This window comes from Gavialis gangeticus, unplaced genomic scaffold (genome assembly GCF_001723915.1).
Source record: "Gavialis gangeticus isolate Ggan-Ray unplaced genomic scaffold, GavGan_comp1, whole genome shotgun sequence".
Lineage (NCBI taxonomy): Eukaryota > Metazoa > Chordata > Crocodylia > Gavialidae > Gavialis > Gavialis gangeticus.
In genome coordinates, this window is record NW_017729028.1 from 28,334,756 (window position 1) to 28,348,687 (window position 13,932).

At 62.3% G+C, this 13,932-nt stretch overlaps 1 protein-coding gene across 1 annotated transcript in view; it reads left to right on the forward strand.

Moving 5' to 3' along the window:
• The first annotated feature begins 646 nt into the window (after window positions 1-646).
• Window positions 647-13,932, forward strand: part of CAD (carbamoyl-phosphate synthetase 2, aspartate transcarbamylase, and dihydroorotase) — a 30,244-nt gene continuing 16,958 nt past the window's right edge. Inside the window, exons 1-26 of the mRNA XM_019520862.1 lie at window positions 647-733; window positions 1,016-1,157; window positions 1,487-1,658; window positions 2,011-2,196; window positions 4,028-4,140; window positions 4,511-4,653; window positions 4,923-5,054; window positions 5,145-5,378; window positions 5,699-5,920; window positions 6,050-6,238; window positions 6,549-6,673; window positions 7,852-7,985; window positions 8,188-8,300; window positions 8,388-8,635; window positions 9,500-9,746; window positions 9,838-9,936; window positions 10,113-10,337; window positions 10,649-10,831; window positions 11,179-11,397; window positions 11,519-11,686; window positions 11,873-12,055; window positions 12,142-12,246; window positions 12,540-12,776; window positions 12,947-13,028; window positions 13,341-13,507; window positions 13,756-13,920. Of these exons, the coding sequence (XP_019376407.1) occupies window positions 1,055-1,157; window positions 1,487-1,658; window positions 2,011-2,196; window positions 4,028-4,140; window positions 4,511-4,653; window positions 4,923-5,054; window positions 5,145-5,378; window positions 5,699-5,920; window positions 6,050-6,238; window positions 6,549-6,673; window positions 7,852-7,985; window positions 8,188-8,300; window positions 8,388-8,635; window positions 9,500-9,746; window positions 9,838-9,936; window positions 10,113-10,337; window positions 10,649-10,831; window positions 11,179-11,397; window positions 11,519-11,686; window positions 11,873-12,055; window positions 12,142-12,246; window positions 12,540-12,776; window positions 12,947-13,028; window positions 13,341-13,507; window positions 13,756-13,920 (4,194 nt within the window). The 5' untranslated portion in view covers window positions 647-733; window positions 1,016-1,054. The remainder of the gene's footprint in view (window positions 734-1,015; window positions 1,158-1,486; window positions 1,659-2,010; window positions 2,197-4,027; window positions 4,141-4,510; window positions 4,654-4,922; window positions 5,055-5,144; window positions 5,379-5,698; window positions 5,921-6,049; window positions 6,239-6,548; window positions 6,674-7,851; window positions 7,986-8,187; window positions 8,301-8,387; window positions 8,636-9,499; window positions 9,747-9,837; window positions 9,937-10,112; window positions 10,338-10,648; window positions 10,832-11,178; window positions 11,398-11,518; window positions 11,687-11,872; window positions 12,056-12,141; window positions 12,247-12,539; window positions 12,777-12,946; window positions 13,029-13,340; window positions 13,508-13,755; window positions 13,921-13,932) is intronic.

Below are 13,932 nucleotides of genomic sequence, written 5' to 3' on the forward strand. Positions count from 1 at the left end.
TTCCTCCTACAGCAAATGCGTGCTCCTTGGCTGTGACCTCCCTGGCCTGGGCCCAATGGGTTCCTAGCCCCTCGCTGGTGTGTCCTGGGTCACACCTGTCCTCTTCGTGCTGGTGGCATGTTACACAGTGGTGCACCCAGGGCTGCCACTACCAGCACCTCTGCCCTCTCCAAGGGCCTTGGCTGATTCTGGGCAGTAGGAAGGCCTGAGCGTGCCCCTCTGGAGTACCAGGGTCCCTTCCTGGGCCCATATGGGAGAGGGCCAGGCCCCAGTGTCTGCTGCACCCCGAGAATGGGGCACGCACAGTCCTGCAGCCTTGTGCCTCAGGGCAGCTCCCTGCTCCCCCAGGCCCTGCTCCCCACCCTGCTAACCCCACTTCTGCACACAGTGGTTCGAGTCCAGCAAGATCCATGTCGCAGCACTCATCGTGGGCGAGTGCTCCCAGGTTTGCAGCCACTGGAGCGCGGCCCTCTCCCTGGACCAGTGGCTGAAGGAGCAGAACATCCCCGGCCTGGAAGGTGGGCCTTGGCAGGGGTGGGGTGGGGCAGGGGCGTGCAGGGGGCTCTGGTGCTAATGCCCATCGCTCCCAGGGGTGGACACCCGTGCACTAACAAAGCGGATCCGGGAGAAGGGGACGCTGCTGGGGAAGCTGGTGCCAGATGGGACCCCTGAGAAGAGCCTGCCCTTCGAGGACCCCAACACACGGCACCTGGTGCGCGAGGTCTCCCTGAAGGTATGGCCAGGCCCTCTGCCCCGTGGAGGGGGGTGGGGGCCATGGGGAGGACAGGGCAGTGCTGAGCACATGGGTGACAGAAGCATCCTGGGCACTAGGTTGTTTCCCCACTCCCCTCCAGCCCTGCTGGTCTTGGGGGTCTCTGCCCTCCTCCCCACTGGCCCCAGCAAGTGCTGTCAGCTTCAGGCTGGGGCCCATGCTCCTGTTGTCCTGGGGCAGCAGGGGCTTGCACCTGGCCTGGTAGCGAAGTGGCCGCTGGACTCTGACCCTCGAACCCCACAGGAGCCCCGAGTGTTCAACCCCAGTGGCTCGGTCCGGATCATGGCTGTGGACTGCGGCCTGAAGTACAACCAGGTGCGATGCCTGTGCCAGCGTGGAGCAGCTGTGACCGTGGTGCCCTGGGACCACCCCCTGGACAGTGCAGGTGCGTGCGGGCCCTGTCCAGCTGGGTCGGGGGCAGTCACTGGTAAGGCTTAGTGTGTAGGTATAAGGGCCAGGTGCCGAGGGTGGAGCCAGCTGCGTGCGCACGAGAGCAGGGGGCCTGGAGCTTGCTAGGGTGGGTTGAGGGACAGGGGACACCTGGGGCTTGGAGCCCTGGTGCAGTGACCCCAAACAGTGCGAGACCCAGTGACAAATCCTCTCAGCCATTAGTGCTGGGAGAAGGGGAAGGGCAGCTGGGGGTGTCCTGGGCAGGGCAGGGGCAGTGCCTGCTCCGACTATCCCTGTCCCTTAACCTTAACCCTTGCCCCACAGAGTTTGATGGGCTATTCATCAGCAATGGCCCAGGAGACCCACAGTGCTGCCAGGAGACTATCGCTGGCCTGCGCCACGTGCTGGCTGCACCCCAGCCCAAGCCTGTCTTTGGCATCTGCCTGGGGCACCAGCTTCTCTCGCTGGCCGTTGGCGCCAAGACCTACAAGATGAAGTGAGTGTGGGGGAAGGGAGGCCCCAGCCACAGGGCTGTGGGGGGTGGGGGCTCAGGGCTTTGCCCCAGCTGGGTCTGTGCCCATGGGAGTGGCCCTGAGTGCTGGCATGGAGCCCCCCTTCCCATGTCCCCCACAACCCCTCAGCCCAGTCCATGAGGTTGCCTGGGTCTCCCATGGGCCCAGAGAGGGGAAATTTCCTTCCTGCATCCCTAATCAGCTGCCTGCCTCTCATGCCCACTGGTGCTGCAGGAAGGCCCCTGCCTGGGGTGGGGGTGGCCAGTGTGCCCCTACCCTTCTTAGCTGTGGGCTCTGCAAGATGTGTCATCTGACCTGCCCCGCCATATCCTGCAGGTACGGGAACCGTGGGCACAACCAGCCATGCATCCATGAGGACTCGAAGCGCTGCTTCATTACCTCTCAAAACCACGGCTTCGCAGTAGAGCCAGGCAGCCTGCCTGCTGGTTGGGCCCCACTCTTCACTAACGCCAACGACCGCTCCAATGAGGGCATCGTGCACAACACCAAGCCCTTCTTCAGGTGGGTAGACCGAGGGGGTGGGAATGGGCTGAGGGGCGGCTGCCACCCTGACACTCCAGGGGGGTCGGGCAGTACTGGGGTGGCCCTTCCCTTTTGCATTCATGCCTGGGGGCCTGGGTGCAACGTGGAGGGTCCCAGGTGTGGCATGGCAGGTGGCAGTATGTGTCTAGTCCATCCTGGCCTGGCACCTTGGTGGGGGCTGGGCTGGGCCAGGCTGGACAGTGCGTGTCATGGTGATGTGTCGGACTCGTGGTGCTGTAGGGAGGTTAGGCAGGGGACTTGGCCCAGTGTTGTCATTAGGGCTGTGTGAGGCTTCGGACAGAGCTTCGGATCCGGAGAAGCTTCGGACACTTTGGGGGCCGAAGCAGCAACTCCGGGTCAAAGTGCTGCCTCATTTGGCTTTCCAAAGCGGTTGGGAGCCGCCTCGGAGATCCGGCCGTAGGGTATAATGGGGAAACAATAAAATATCTATAACTTTGTTGTTTTTTGTCCTATTTGGACGGGATGGCAGACTCTGCAGAGAGGATGAAGTCTGCCAAGGTTCGAGAAGATTGGTGCAGGGGTTTGGGGGGAACGGCACCCCAAATTCTTGAAAGCAAAACCCATGTCACGTCTAGGCGTTACAACCTAGCAGGGTGAAAACTGCAGGGGAGGTAGCTCTTACTGAGGCCACAAGGCCTGCCAAATTTCAAGAAGATCGGTGCAGGCGTTTGGGGCGAATTGCCCCTCAAGCTGCAGACAAGCAAAACTCATGCCATGGGTGCTTGTGGGACTGACTGTGTCTGTCTTGGGGCGGGAGAGGAGACAGGCTGCAGGCCTGGCTGCTAAGCTGCTGTGTTCCCAGTTACCAATCAATCCATCATGATTCACTCAGGGGCCCAGCTCAATACACAGGACCTAGCTACTGCATAACAACTTAAGGAGCATCAGTTAGCACCTACAAAACCAGGCTAAGGAGAGGAAAGACTCACTACAGACAATCAACTGCCCCAAGACAGAGAGTCTTGGCACCAGTTTTGTCAGCAGCTAGGGGTGCAGGCCCCAGAACCCCCCTGCACCAATCTCCTCGACAGCTGGCAGCGTCACAGCAGGGGCCACCACCCCTGCAGCTGTCACCCTGCTGCGCCCTAGCACACGCAGTGTCACCCATGGCACAAGTTTTGCATGTCAGCAGCTTGAGGTGCAGGTCCCCCCCAACCCCTGTACCCATCTCCTTGAAACGTGGCAGGCTTTGTGGCCTCAGTAAGAGCTACCAGCCCTGCAGTTTTGACCCCCCTGTGTTGTAACATGCAGCTGTGACATGAGTTTAGCTTTCAAGAATTTGGGGTACAGTTCCCCCAAACCCCTGCACCGAGCTTCTTGAAACTTGGCAGGTTTCATGCTCTCATCAGTGGCTACCATCCCTGCAAGTTTCATCCAAATTGGACAGAAAAAACCCCAAAGTTATAGATATTTCATTGATTCCACATTATACCCTATGGCTGGATCTCCAAGGCGGCTCTGAAGCTTCGGAGCCGGATCGAGGTGGAAACCGGCTCTGGAGCTCCGGCTCTGGAGCTCCAGATCAGATTGCGGCCATCTGAAGTGGCCAGATCCAAAGCCGGATCAGATCGCTGCCGACTCGCACAGGCCTAGTCGTCATGGTGATGGGTTTGGCCTGATCCAGGCACCACGGTGCTGTGGGATGCTGGCGTGGGCCTGCGGTGGTGGGGGAGGGGTCGTCTAACTGGCCCAGTGCTGTCATGGCAATGGGGTTGGCCTGGCACAGGTACCGCTGTGGGCAGGCTGGGCAGGGGGTGCGCGTCTGAGCCAGCTGCCTGTCCCGTGACAGTGTTCAGTTCCACCCCGAGCACCGGGCAGGCCCCAGCGACCTTGAGGGCCTCTTTGACATCTTCCTGGACACAGTGCGAGACCTGCGTGCCGGGAGCCCAAGCCCCAAGACAGGTGGGATCCTGGGCCAGGAGGAGGTGGGGGGTTGGTCTGGGAAGCTGTGGGTGCAGCTGTGGCCTGTTGGAGCCCCTCATCGCTGAGTGCTTGGTGCAGGGCCTGGCACATGGGCCTTGCCCTGGAAGAAGACGCCTCTGGGCTGTGGCTGTGGCAGCATGTGTGGCCTGGGGAGGGCCATGTCCCAAGCGAAGGGACCTGGGCTGTGCTGCTGCCTCTGGGGGTGGCAGGGGGTCTCCTGATGCTGGGCACCCTCTCTGTGCTCTTTTGGGCATGGCAGCCACTGAGCTTGTGGTCCTGCCTGGATGTCCCCCAGTGGGGGCCCTGCTGTGAGTGCTGGGTAATGGGTACTGGGCTGTGTTCTCTGCAGTGCGGGAACGTCTGCAGCAGTGGCTGACGTACAGCGAGCCCCTGGCAGGTGGCGACTCAGCCCGGCCGCGCAAGGTGTTGATCCTGGGCTCGGGGGGTCTCTCCATTGGCCAGGCTGGGGAGTTCGACTACTCTGGCTCGCAGGTGAGCCCTACAGCTCGGGGAAGGCAGGTGTTGGGAGGACACAGTGTTCAGTGCCCTTCAGGGACAGGAGGTGGAGTCATCATGCGAAGGGGAAATGTTGTGGGGACATGGGGTAACGCAGCAGCAGGACACAGCTGGGGACTCTATGATGGTGGGGTTAGGGGGTCCCTGTGATAGCAGGGGTGCAGGGATGTGGGAGGTTTGGTGTGATGGCAGGGGGGTGCAGAAAGATGCTTGGCTGTCATCAGGCCCCCCTGACTCTCTGACAGGCCATCAAAGCCCTGAAGGAAGAGAACATCCAGACAGTGCTGATCAACCCCAACATCGCTACGGTGCAGACCTCCAAGGGCCTAGCTGATAAGGTGTACTTCCTGCCCATCACCCCAGACTATGTCACCCAGGTGAGTCCCATGGGCAGCACTGGACCAGGGAGAGGGGGCAGGGGGCCCTGCCAGCAGGAAGCCCCTGTCTCACTGCTGTTTTGGTGCCAGGTGATCAAGAATGAGCGGCCAGATGGGATCCTGCTTACCTTCGGGGGCCAGACGGCGCTGAACTGCGGGGTGGAGCTTACCAAGGGCGGCGTGCTGGAGCGATACTGTGTGCGGGTGCTCGGCACACCCGTGGCCTCCATTGAGATGACCGAGGACCGCAAGGTCTTTGTGGAGAAGATGGAGGAGATCAATGAGCACGTGGCACCCAGTGAGGCTGCATTCTCCCTGGAGCAGGTGTGGGGAAGAGAAGGAGGTTGTTGGGGCTCTGTCCTGATGTCCTTGGCCAGGGCCCTGGGGGTTGTGCCAGCATCCCAGGGTGGCATCCCATGCTGGGCTGGGGGCTTCCAGCATAGGCCTCGGATCCTGCGTTCCCTGTGCTGGGACATTGACACCAGGTCCATCCTGCTGGTCGCATGAGGGGAATCTGCCTGGGCCCCTAAAACCAGTGGCCTTACAGTGCCCCCTGTGTTCATAGCACTGTCTCCCCCTGCGTACCCTGCCTGCGCCCCTCCCTCTACCCCATCGCCTGCACTGACTCTCCCCTTGTCCCACAGGCCCAGGCAGCAGCTGAGCGGCTGGGCTACCCTGTGCTGGTGCGCTCAGCCTATGCGCTGGGGGGCCTGGGCTCTGGCTTCGCCAGCAGCAGGGAGGAGCTGACAGCACTGGTGAGCCAGGCCTTCGCCCACACGTCCCAGGTGCTGGTGGACAAGTCCCTGCAGGGTTGGAAGGAGATCGAGTACGAGGTTGTGCGCGATGCCTACAACAACTGTGTCACCGTGAGTCAGGGCCAGGGCCAGGATTGGGAGAGGAACCTCTCTCTGCTCATGGGCTTGGTGGGAGGTGAGTGCAGGAGGACAGGGCCCCACCGCATGGTGACAGACCCTCATCTTCACCCCTCCCCACAGGTCTGCAACATGGAGAACCTGGACCCGCTGGGCATCCACACGGGCGAGTCGATCGTGGTGGCGCCCAGCCAGACGCTGAACGACCGGGAGTACAACATGCTTCGGCACACAGCCATCAAGGTGGTGCAGCACCTGGGCATCGTGGGCGAGTGCAACATCCAGTATGCATTGAACCCCGAGTCTGAGCAGGTGAGGGCTGGTGGGACAGCGTCCCTTACCCTGTGGTGCCCTGCAGCTACAGTGTGCTGTGCTCCAGGTGGCAGTCTGTGGTACAGGAACGTGTCCTGGTGCCATCCCATGCCTGCCAAGTGCCCTGCACCCCCCAATAGTAGCCTGCTTGTGGACCAGGGAGAGGGGGCAGGTCTCCACCCCTGGGCCCCCTTAGAGCTGGGCACTGCGTGCCCTGTGCTTTGCTGTGAGGGGGCCCTGCGGAGGGGGGCTGGAGGTATTGCTTTACAACTGTGGTGCAGTCCTCATGCTGGCCCTGCTGCCCCCGCAGTACTACATCATCGAGGTGAACGCCCGGCTCTCCCGCAGCTCGGCCCTGGCCAGCAAGGCGACTGGCTACCCCCTGGCCTACGTGGCAGCCAAGCTGGCGCTGGGCATCCCCCTGCCTGTCCTCAGGTAACAGCCTGGTGCGCAGGGGTGGGGGTGCTGGGCCTGTTTGGCACTGCAGCAGGCCTCGAGGGTCGGGGGGACAAAGATGGGGGAGTCCGGTCTGTCGGGAAGAGGGGGCGATGGGTGGGCTCTGCCTGCTGCCCCCAGACTGCAGGGCAGAGTAGAGGTGTCTGGCGTGTCCTGGGCTTCTGGACTTTGCTGCTTGCTGCATGGAGCTGAGAAGGAATTGTTTCCCAGCTTGCTGCTCTGCGTCGGGATTTTCTCACCTCCCCCAGAGGCGCTGTGTGCTGGATGCATCCCAGGCTGGGGAGGAAGACGGGGCTGTGCCACTGCTCCTGGCACCGACCTTGCAGGGTCCTGGCTATAGGGTCTTGCCCCCAGCTCGGGATCAGACCAACGTTGCATTGGGGGCAGGAAGGGATTTCCCCCCTGGTCAGATCAGTATGGACTGGGGAGGATTTGCCTTCTTGTGTAGTGGTGGCATGGACCGGCCTGGGATCTCTGTGCATTTATGCCCTTGGCAACAGCAGGGTACCACCAGCCCTTGTCCCCCAGCTGCACCTGGGGTAGGGCCAGGGGCTGTCAGTGTCTTGTTGGGGCATCTGGTTGTGTGACAAAATTGACTTGTGTGACATCAGCAACAGGTCAGGCAAGGACGTGTCTGGGATGGTTTGGATGAGGCTGATGCTGCTTAGAGCGGGGGCTGAGTTAGCTGTGACCTCCAGAGAGCCCTGCCAGCCGGACTGCTTCCACTCCATGGCTGCCGGGCTCTGGGGCCTGCCGTTACCCCTGGCACAACCTGGGGGGAAGGTGGGGTGTGAATGGGAAGAGTCCGATGTCTGGGCCCTCATGGCAGTTTTGGCAGCATCCTGGGAGTGCTGGACCCAGGGAGGGAGAACACCTGGTGGTTGGAGGGTTCAGCCCCTCAGACCCTGGTGCCCTAACCCCCCGGCTTTGGCCAGCCTGGCTTCCAGAGTCCTCTGCACTGCAGCGTGCTCTGCCCCCCAACCTCTCCCTGAGCAGAACAGCCCGACGAGCTCCCAGCCTCCCCCAGGAGATGCTTCCTGCCTCCCTCCTTCCCCTGCCCAGTCCCACCTCCGTAGCCCCCCTCTGTAGGCTCAGCCCTCACCCCCCGACCCCACAGCTGAGCCCAGGGCTGGGTGCTGATGCCCCAATTCTGGCAGGAACTCAGTCACCAACTCCACCACGGCCAACTTTGAGCCTAGCCTGGACTACTGCGTGGTGAAGATCCCACGCTGGGACCTCAGCAAGTTCCTGCGTGTCAGCACCAAGATTGGCAGCTCCATGAAGAGTGTTGGTGAGCAACCCCTTGGCCCAACAGCCCAGCCCCCTCTTCCCACGACACCCAGGCTCCCACATGGCCTGGTGCCCTCCCCCCTCTGCTGCCCTGTGGTTCTGCCCAGCATGCCCCCCCACTCCTCCCCGCTGGCTGCACCAGGGTTACATGCGGCCCTGCCCCCACCCCCAGTGGCTGCTGACACCACTGCTCCCCCGTGCAGGAGAGGTCATGGCCATCGGGCGCAACTTCGAGGAGGCCTTCCAGAAGGCACTGCGCATGGTGGACGAGAACTGTGTGGGCTTCGACCACACTGTAAAGCCGGCCTCAGACGTGGTGAGTGCTGACCAGGGCTGGTGGGCACCTGGGGCTGCCTGGCAGATCCTGCCAGGGCCCAGGTCACCCCCTCCATCCCCCCAACAGGAGCTGGCAACGCCAACAGACAAGCGGATCTTTGTGCTGGCAGCCGCTCTGCGCGCTGGCTACAGCATTGAGCGCCTGTACGAGCTGACACGCATCGACCGCTGGTTCCTGCACAAGATGAAGAACATCACAGACCACGCGCTGCTGCTGGAGTCCTACCGCCAGGGCAGCCCCATGCCACCTTCCGTGCTGCAGAAGGCCAAACAGCTGGGCTTCTCCGACAAGCAGGTGGCCCTTGCTGTGCTCAGGTGATCTGGCAGTTTGAGGCCACAGCAGGCCTGTATCCACCTAGGGCTGAGGGTGGGGCAGCGGACAGGTATTAGAGAGAGAACATAGTAAAATAGATAAGTGGAGCTGTAGCCCTGTTGGTATTTGCTGGTATTCATTGGTATTCCCTGTTGGTGAGTGGATTTGGAGATGATGGCAACCTTTTCCGCCTCTGAAGTTCTCTCCCCACTTTGAGGTTACCTGCAGTGAGGGGTAGGGCCCTGTGCGCTGGGGATACGAGTGCCTGGTTAGTCCTTTACTTGCCATGTTGCAGGTGCTGGACCATGGGGCTGTTCATGGACTGTGGCAGTGCCTCTCCCATGAGCCAGCAAAGCTTGATGTGTAACAGGCACTGGAAAGTTCACGGCTTGGCCAAGGGTTGTTCCCAGACTGGGGTCACATGAGCTGTGGGCCTGGACCAGAGGCTGTGAGCCCTGTTCCTGCAGAAGGGTCCCGTCCCCTCCATGACCAGAGATGCACAACCCCTAGTGCGGCCCTGGCCAAGGGGGTGGAGGAGGTTCCCAGGGAGGCTGTGTGCATGGCTGTCAGGCCCGTGGAGCATGCTGCCGTTATGAGCAGCAGGATGTCTGGGACGTATGTTCCTTGGTGACTGAGGGTGGTTTTGTCTCTGGGGGTCATGCCCCATTTGGGGAATGACACAGGGCATCTTAATAAAATGGACTTCCTGTTTCCTGCAGCTGGTTTTTCTCTGACACCCTGTGAACTGGGGGCAGGCGGGCAGGGGGTGGAGCGGGCAGCTCCCTGCAGCCCAGCGATGGCCAGGTGCCCTGGGGTTGTACAAGCAGCCCCTGCCCTGGCTCAGCCCTCCCCCTCTCTCTCCCCAGCACAGAGCTGGCCGTGCGGAAGATGCGTCAGGACCTGAAGATCCTGCCCGTGGTGAAGCAGATTGACACGGTGGCGGCTGAGTGGCCGGCACAGACCAACTACTTGTACCTGACCTACAATGGCCGTGAGCATGACCTGCCCTTCCGCGAGCCCCATGTCATGGTCATCGGCTCCGGTGTCTATCGCATCGGCAGCAGTGTTGAGTTTGACTGGTGCGCCGTCGGCTGCATCCAGGAGCTGCGCAAGGTCCGTGCCCAGCAGTTCAGGCCAGGAGGGCTCTGGGATCCTGGCCTGGGCCCTGCTGCATCCCCCACCCTGCACTTGATGTCTCCTGCAGATGGGCTTCAAGACCATCATGGTGAACTACAACCCCGAGACAGTGAGCACTGACTACGACATGTGTGACCGGCTCTACTTCGATGAGATGTCCTTTGAGGTGAGGCCAAGTGGCTGCGGGGGGGAGGAGCCTTGGGCATTGATCCAGGGGGGCTGTCAGAGGTTGGTGGAGAGAGCATAGGTTGCCATGGGGGCCTATGGTACCCGGGCCTGGTCCTGCTCTGCTAGCTGGTGCCCGTCCCCAAGTGCATGCCCTGCTCTGCTCCTGCCCCACAGGTAGTGATGGACATCTATGAGCTGGAGAGCCCCGAAGGCGTAATCCTGTCCATGGGGGGGCAGCTGCCCAACAACATCGCCATGGCGCTGCATCGGCAGCAGTGCCGCATCCTAGGCACCTCTCCTGAGGCCATTGACTCTGCCGAGAACCGCTTCAAGTTCTCCCGCCTGCTAGACACCATTGGCATCAGCCAGCCCCTGTGGAAGGAGCTCTCTGACATGGAGGTAAGAGTGGGTTGGGGCTGGGGGGCTGGGGTGGGGCAGCCCGGGCATCTGCTGGTTTAGGTAGGGGGCTGGGCAGGCAAGTATGTCCTGGCTGAGTTAGGCTGGGCAGGGGAAAGGGAGACTGGGGAGTGGGCTGTCAGGTTCAGGGCTGTGGTGGTTGTGGGAGGGAGGCCAGGGAGTGCCTGGGTCCTGGCTGAGCTGGGCAAAGGGGCAGGAGGCTGGGGGTGGTGGAGTGGGTTGGGGTTAGGTCTGGGAGGGGGAGGCCAGGGGCAGGTGGCTCTGCGCCTGCCTGATGCCAGCCGTGCCTGCAGTCGGCCAAGCAGTTCTGCTGCAAGGTGGGGTACCCATGTGTGGTGCGCCCCTCCTACGTGCTGAGCGGTGCTGCCATGAACGTGGCCTACTCAGACAGCGATCTGGAGAAGTTCCTGTGCAACGCTGTGGCCGTGTCCAAAGAGCAGCCCGTGGTCATCTCCAAGTTCATCCAGGAGGCCAAGGTCAGGGGGCTGTCCTGCCTGCTGTGGGCACCCACTGCTGCTTGCCAAGGGGGGTGGCCTGGGGCACGTGACATCACTGAGAGCCAATTGCAGAGCTTTGCTGCCGCCTCCATGCCACTCCTGCATGGCAGCACAGCTCTGATCTCCCACCTCGGCCCATCACACTCCTGGCCAGTGTTGCAGACCTCTGACAGCCTCACCTGCCAGCCACCCCAGAGCCTTTCCCACCCCCTCCGTTCTTGGGCTCCGGGATGGACTGGGGGTGGCTGGGCTGGGTTGAGGGATTTGTTTGGGGGGTTTCTGGTCCAGGCTGCCCCATCCCTGCTGATGGCAGCTCCCGCTGGCAGGAGATTGATGTGGATGCTGTGGCCTGTGATGGGGTGGTGGTGGCCATTGCCATCTCAGAGCACGTGGAGAACGCGGGTGTGCACTCGGGCGATGCCACCCTGGTGACACCCCCCCAGGACATCACCCCCAAGACGCTGGAGCGCATCAAAGCCATCGTGCACGCTGTGGGGCAGGAGCTACAGGTCACAGGGCCCTTCAACCTGCAGCTCATCGCCAAGGTACTGCAAAGAGGAGCTGGCCTGGGCAGGGGCTGGGCACAGGGCCCCAGGGACAAGGGATTAGCCTGCTGTGGTGCAGGGCCCCCCACTTCCCCAGGCGCCTCACAGCCTCTCCTGGCAGGATGACCAGCTAAAGGTGATCGAGTGCAACGTGCGCGTGTCCCGCTCCTTCCCCTTCGTCTCCAAGACACTGGGTGTGGACCTGGTGGCCCTGGCCACGCAGGTGATCATGGGCCAGGAGGTGGAGTCTGTAGGGCTGATGACCGGTACTGGTATCGTTGGTGTCAAGGTGAGCCAAGGGAGAGGTCAGTGCTGGTTTTGCCATGGGTCAGGGCAGGGAAGGGGCCATGTGCTGGTGCTGCCTGGGGCTTGGGTGTGGGAAGGGGCTGTGCACTGCTGCTGCCTTGGGCCAGGGCAGGGGAAGAGCTAAGTGCTGACTCTGGTGCCCAGTGGTCACACTGCACTCGTGGCCCAGGTGCCACAGTTCTCATTCTCACGGCTGGCGGGTGCAGACGTGGTGCTGGGTGTGGAGATGACGAGCACGGGCGAGGTGGCCTGCTTCGGGGAGAACCGCTGTGAAGCCTACATGAAGGCCATGCTCAGCACTGGCTTCCGCATCCCCAAGAAGAACATCCTGCTCACCATTGGCAGCTACAAGGTATGGGGAGGGTGAGGGCAGGGGCTGCCAAGCTCTGGGCGGAGGCAGGGGTGCAGCAGGCGCTGACTCCCTGGTGACTGTTGCAGAACAAGAGTGAGCTGCTGCCCACGGTGCGCACACTGGAGAGCCTGGGCTACAACCTGTATGCCAGCCTGGGCACCGCTGACTTCTACACCGAGCATGGCATCAAGGTAGCAAGGGGCAGCAGTCTGCCCACGGCAGGGCTCTCTGCCTGTCTCCTCCCTCTGCCCAGGGCTGTGGGGCCTGCACTTTGAGCTTGCAGCTTCTGGGTATCCTGGCTCTGCCTCTGGAGCACAACGCTCTGGTCCCCATTGGCATTGCCAAGTCCAGGACTTGGGAGTATTCATTGGTGTCACTGGTGCAGGGGCAAGGCCCCCTGGATCCATGTCAATGTCACTGGTGCAGGGTGGGGGTCCCCGTTGCAGGGCCTGGGGCTGGAGCAGGTCTCACTTCCCTGGGGCAGGTGATGGCCGTGGACTGGCACTTTGAGGAGACCGATGGCAGTGAGACAGGCACCAAGAGCATCCTGGACTACTTGGCAGAGAACCACTTTGAGATGGTCATCAACCTGTCCATGCGCAATTCGGGTGGGCGCCGCCTCTCCTCCTTTGTCACCAAGGGCTACCGTACACGGCGCCTGGCTGTTGACTACTCCGTACCTCTCATCATCGACATCAAGTGCACCAAGCTCTTTGTGGAGGTAGGGACGGGGGGGCGCTGGGTTCAGTATCCTAATTGCAGGCCTGGGAGAGTGCCTCTGCCCCAGAGGCACTAGGCGGCAGAGGAGGCAGGGGTGGGGCAGGAGACCAAAAGGGTCTGGTACTGTCAGCAGGGCCCTGCCATCCCTGATCTATTCCCTGCCACCCATAGGCACTGGGCCAGATTGGGGCAGCCCCCCCGCTGAAGATCCATGTGGACTGCATGACCTCCCAGAAGCTTATCCGCCTGCCAGGTATGCCAGGGAGGGCTGGGGGGACTGGCTGGGAGGGGTGAAGAGGTCACTAGACTGAGGCAGCTGAGGAGCTGGAGTGCAGGGGCCCCAGGGATTGCGCCTTGGTGCCTGTCCCACCCTGAGGTGCTGTGGCCCCAGGAGCCCTGGGCACTCTGCAGCTGGCTTTCCCCAAAGCCCAGGGCTCTGCCTCATGGGGGAGGAGGGGCAGGGCCCTTTGTACTGTGAGGGGACAGCCTGGCAGGTCCTGGGCTGCTGGATGCCAGCACGGGACTAGGCAGATGGGGCCCAGGCTCTGATGTGCCCTCCCCACAGGACTGATTGATGTGCATGTGCACCTGCGCGAGCCGGGGGGCACCCACAAGGAGGACTTTGCATCGGGCACAGCAGCTGCGCTAGCGGGGGGCGTCACCATGGTGTGTGCCATGCCCAACACCAGCCCTGCCATCACTGATGCTGCCTCCTTCGCCCTTGTGCAGAAGGTAAGTCCCTGCACCTCTCACGCTGTACAGAGAACCCACTGCCACTGCCATTGCCACTGCAGGCACCTGCCTGGGGCCCTCCTGCTGCTGCAGGGCTGGTACTGGGCTGGCAGCCCCACTGCAGCTGACATACCCAGCCCCATGGGCAGCCAGGCCCTAGCCATGGGGTCTGGTGGGGCTTGGGGAGGGGGTTCTGACATGGTGCACAGGGCCCCTGGGCTGGTGCACCTGACCCTTGTCTCCTGCAGCTGGCTGAGGCGGGTGCGCGCTGCGACTTCGCCATGTATCTGGGGGCCTCATCGGACAACGCCAGTGCCCTAAGCCCCATGTCTGGTGTGGCTGCTGGGCTCAAGATGTACCTGAACGACACCTTCTCTGACCTCAGGATGGACAACGTCTCGCTCTGGATGGAGGTGGGGGCAGGG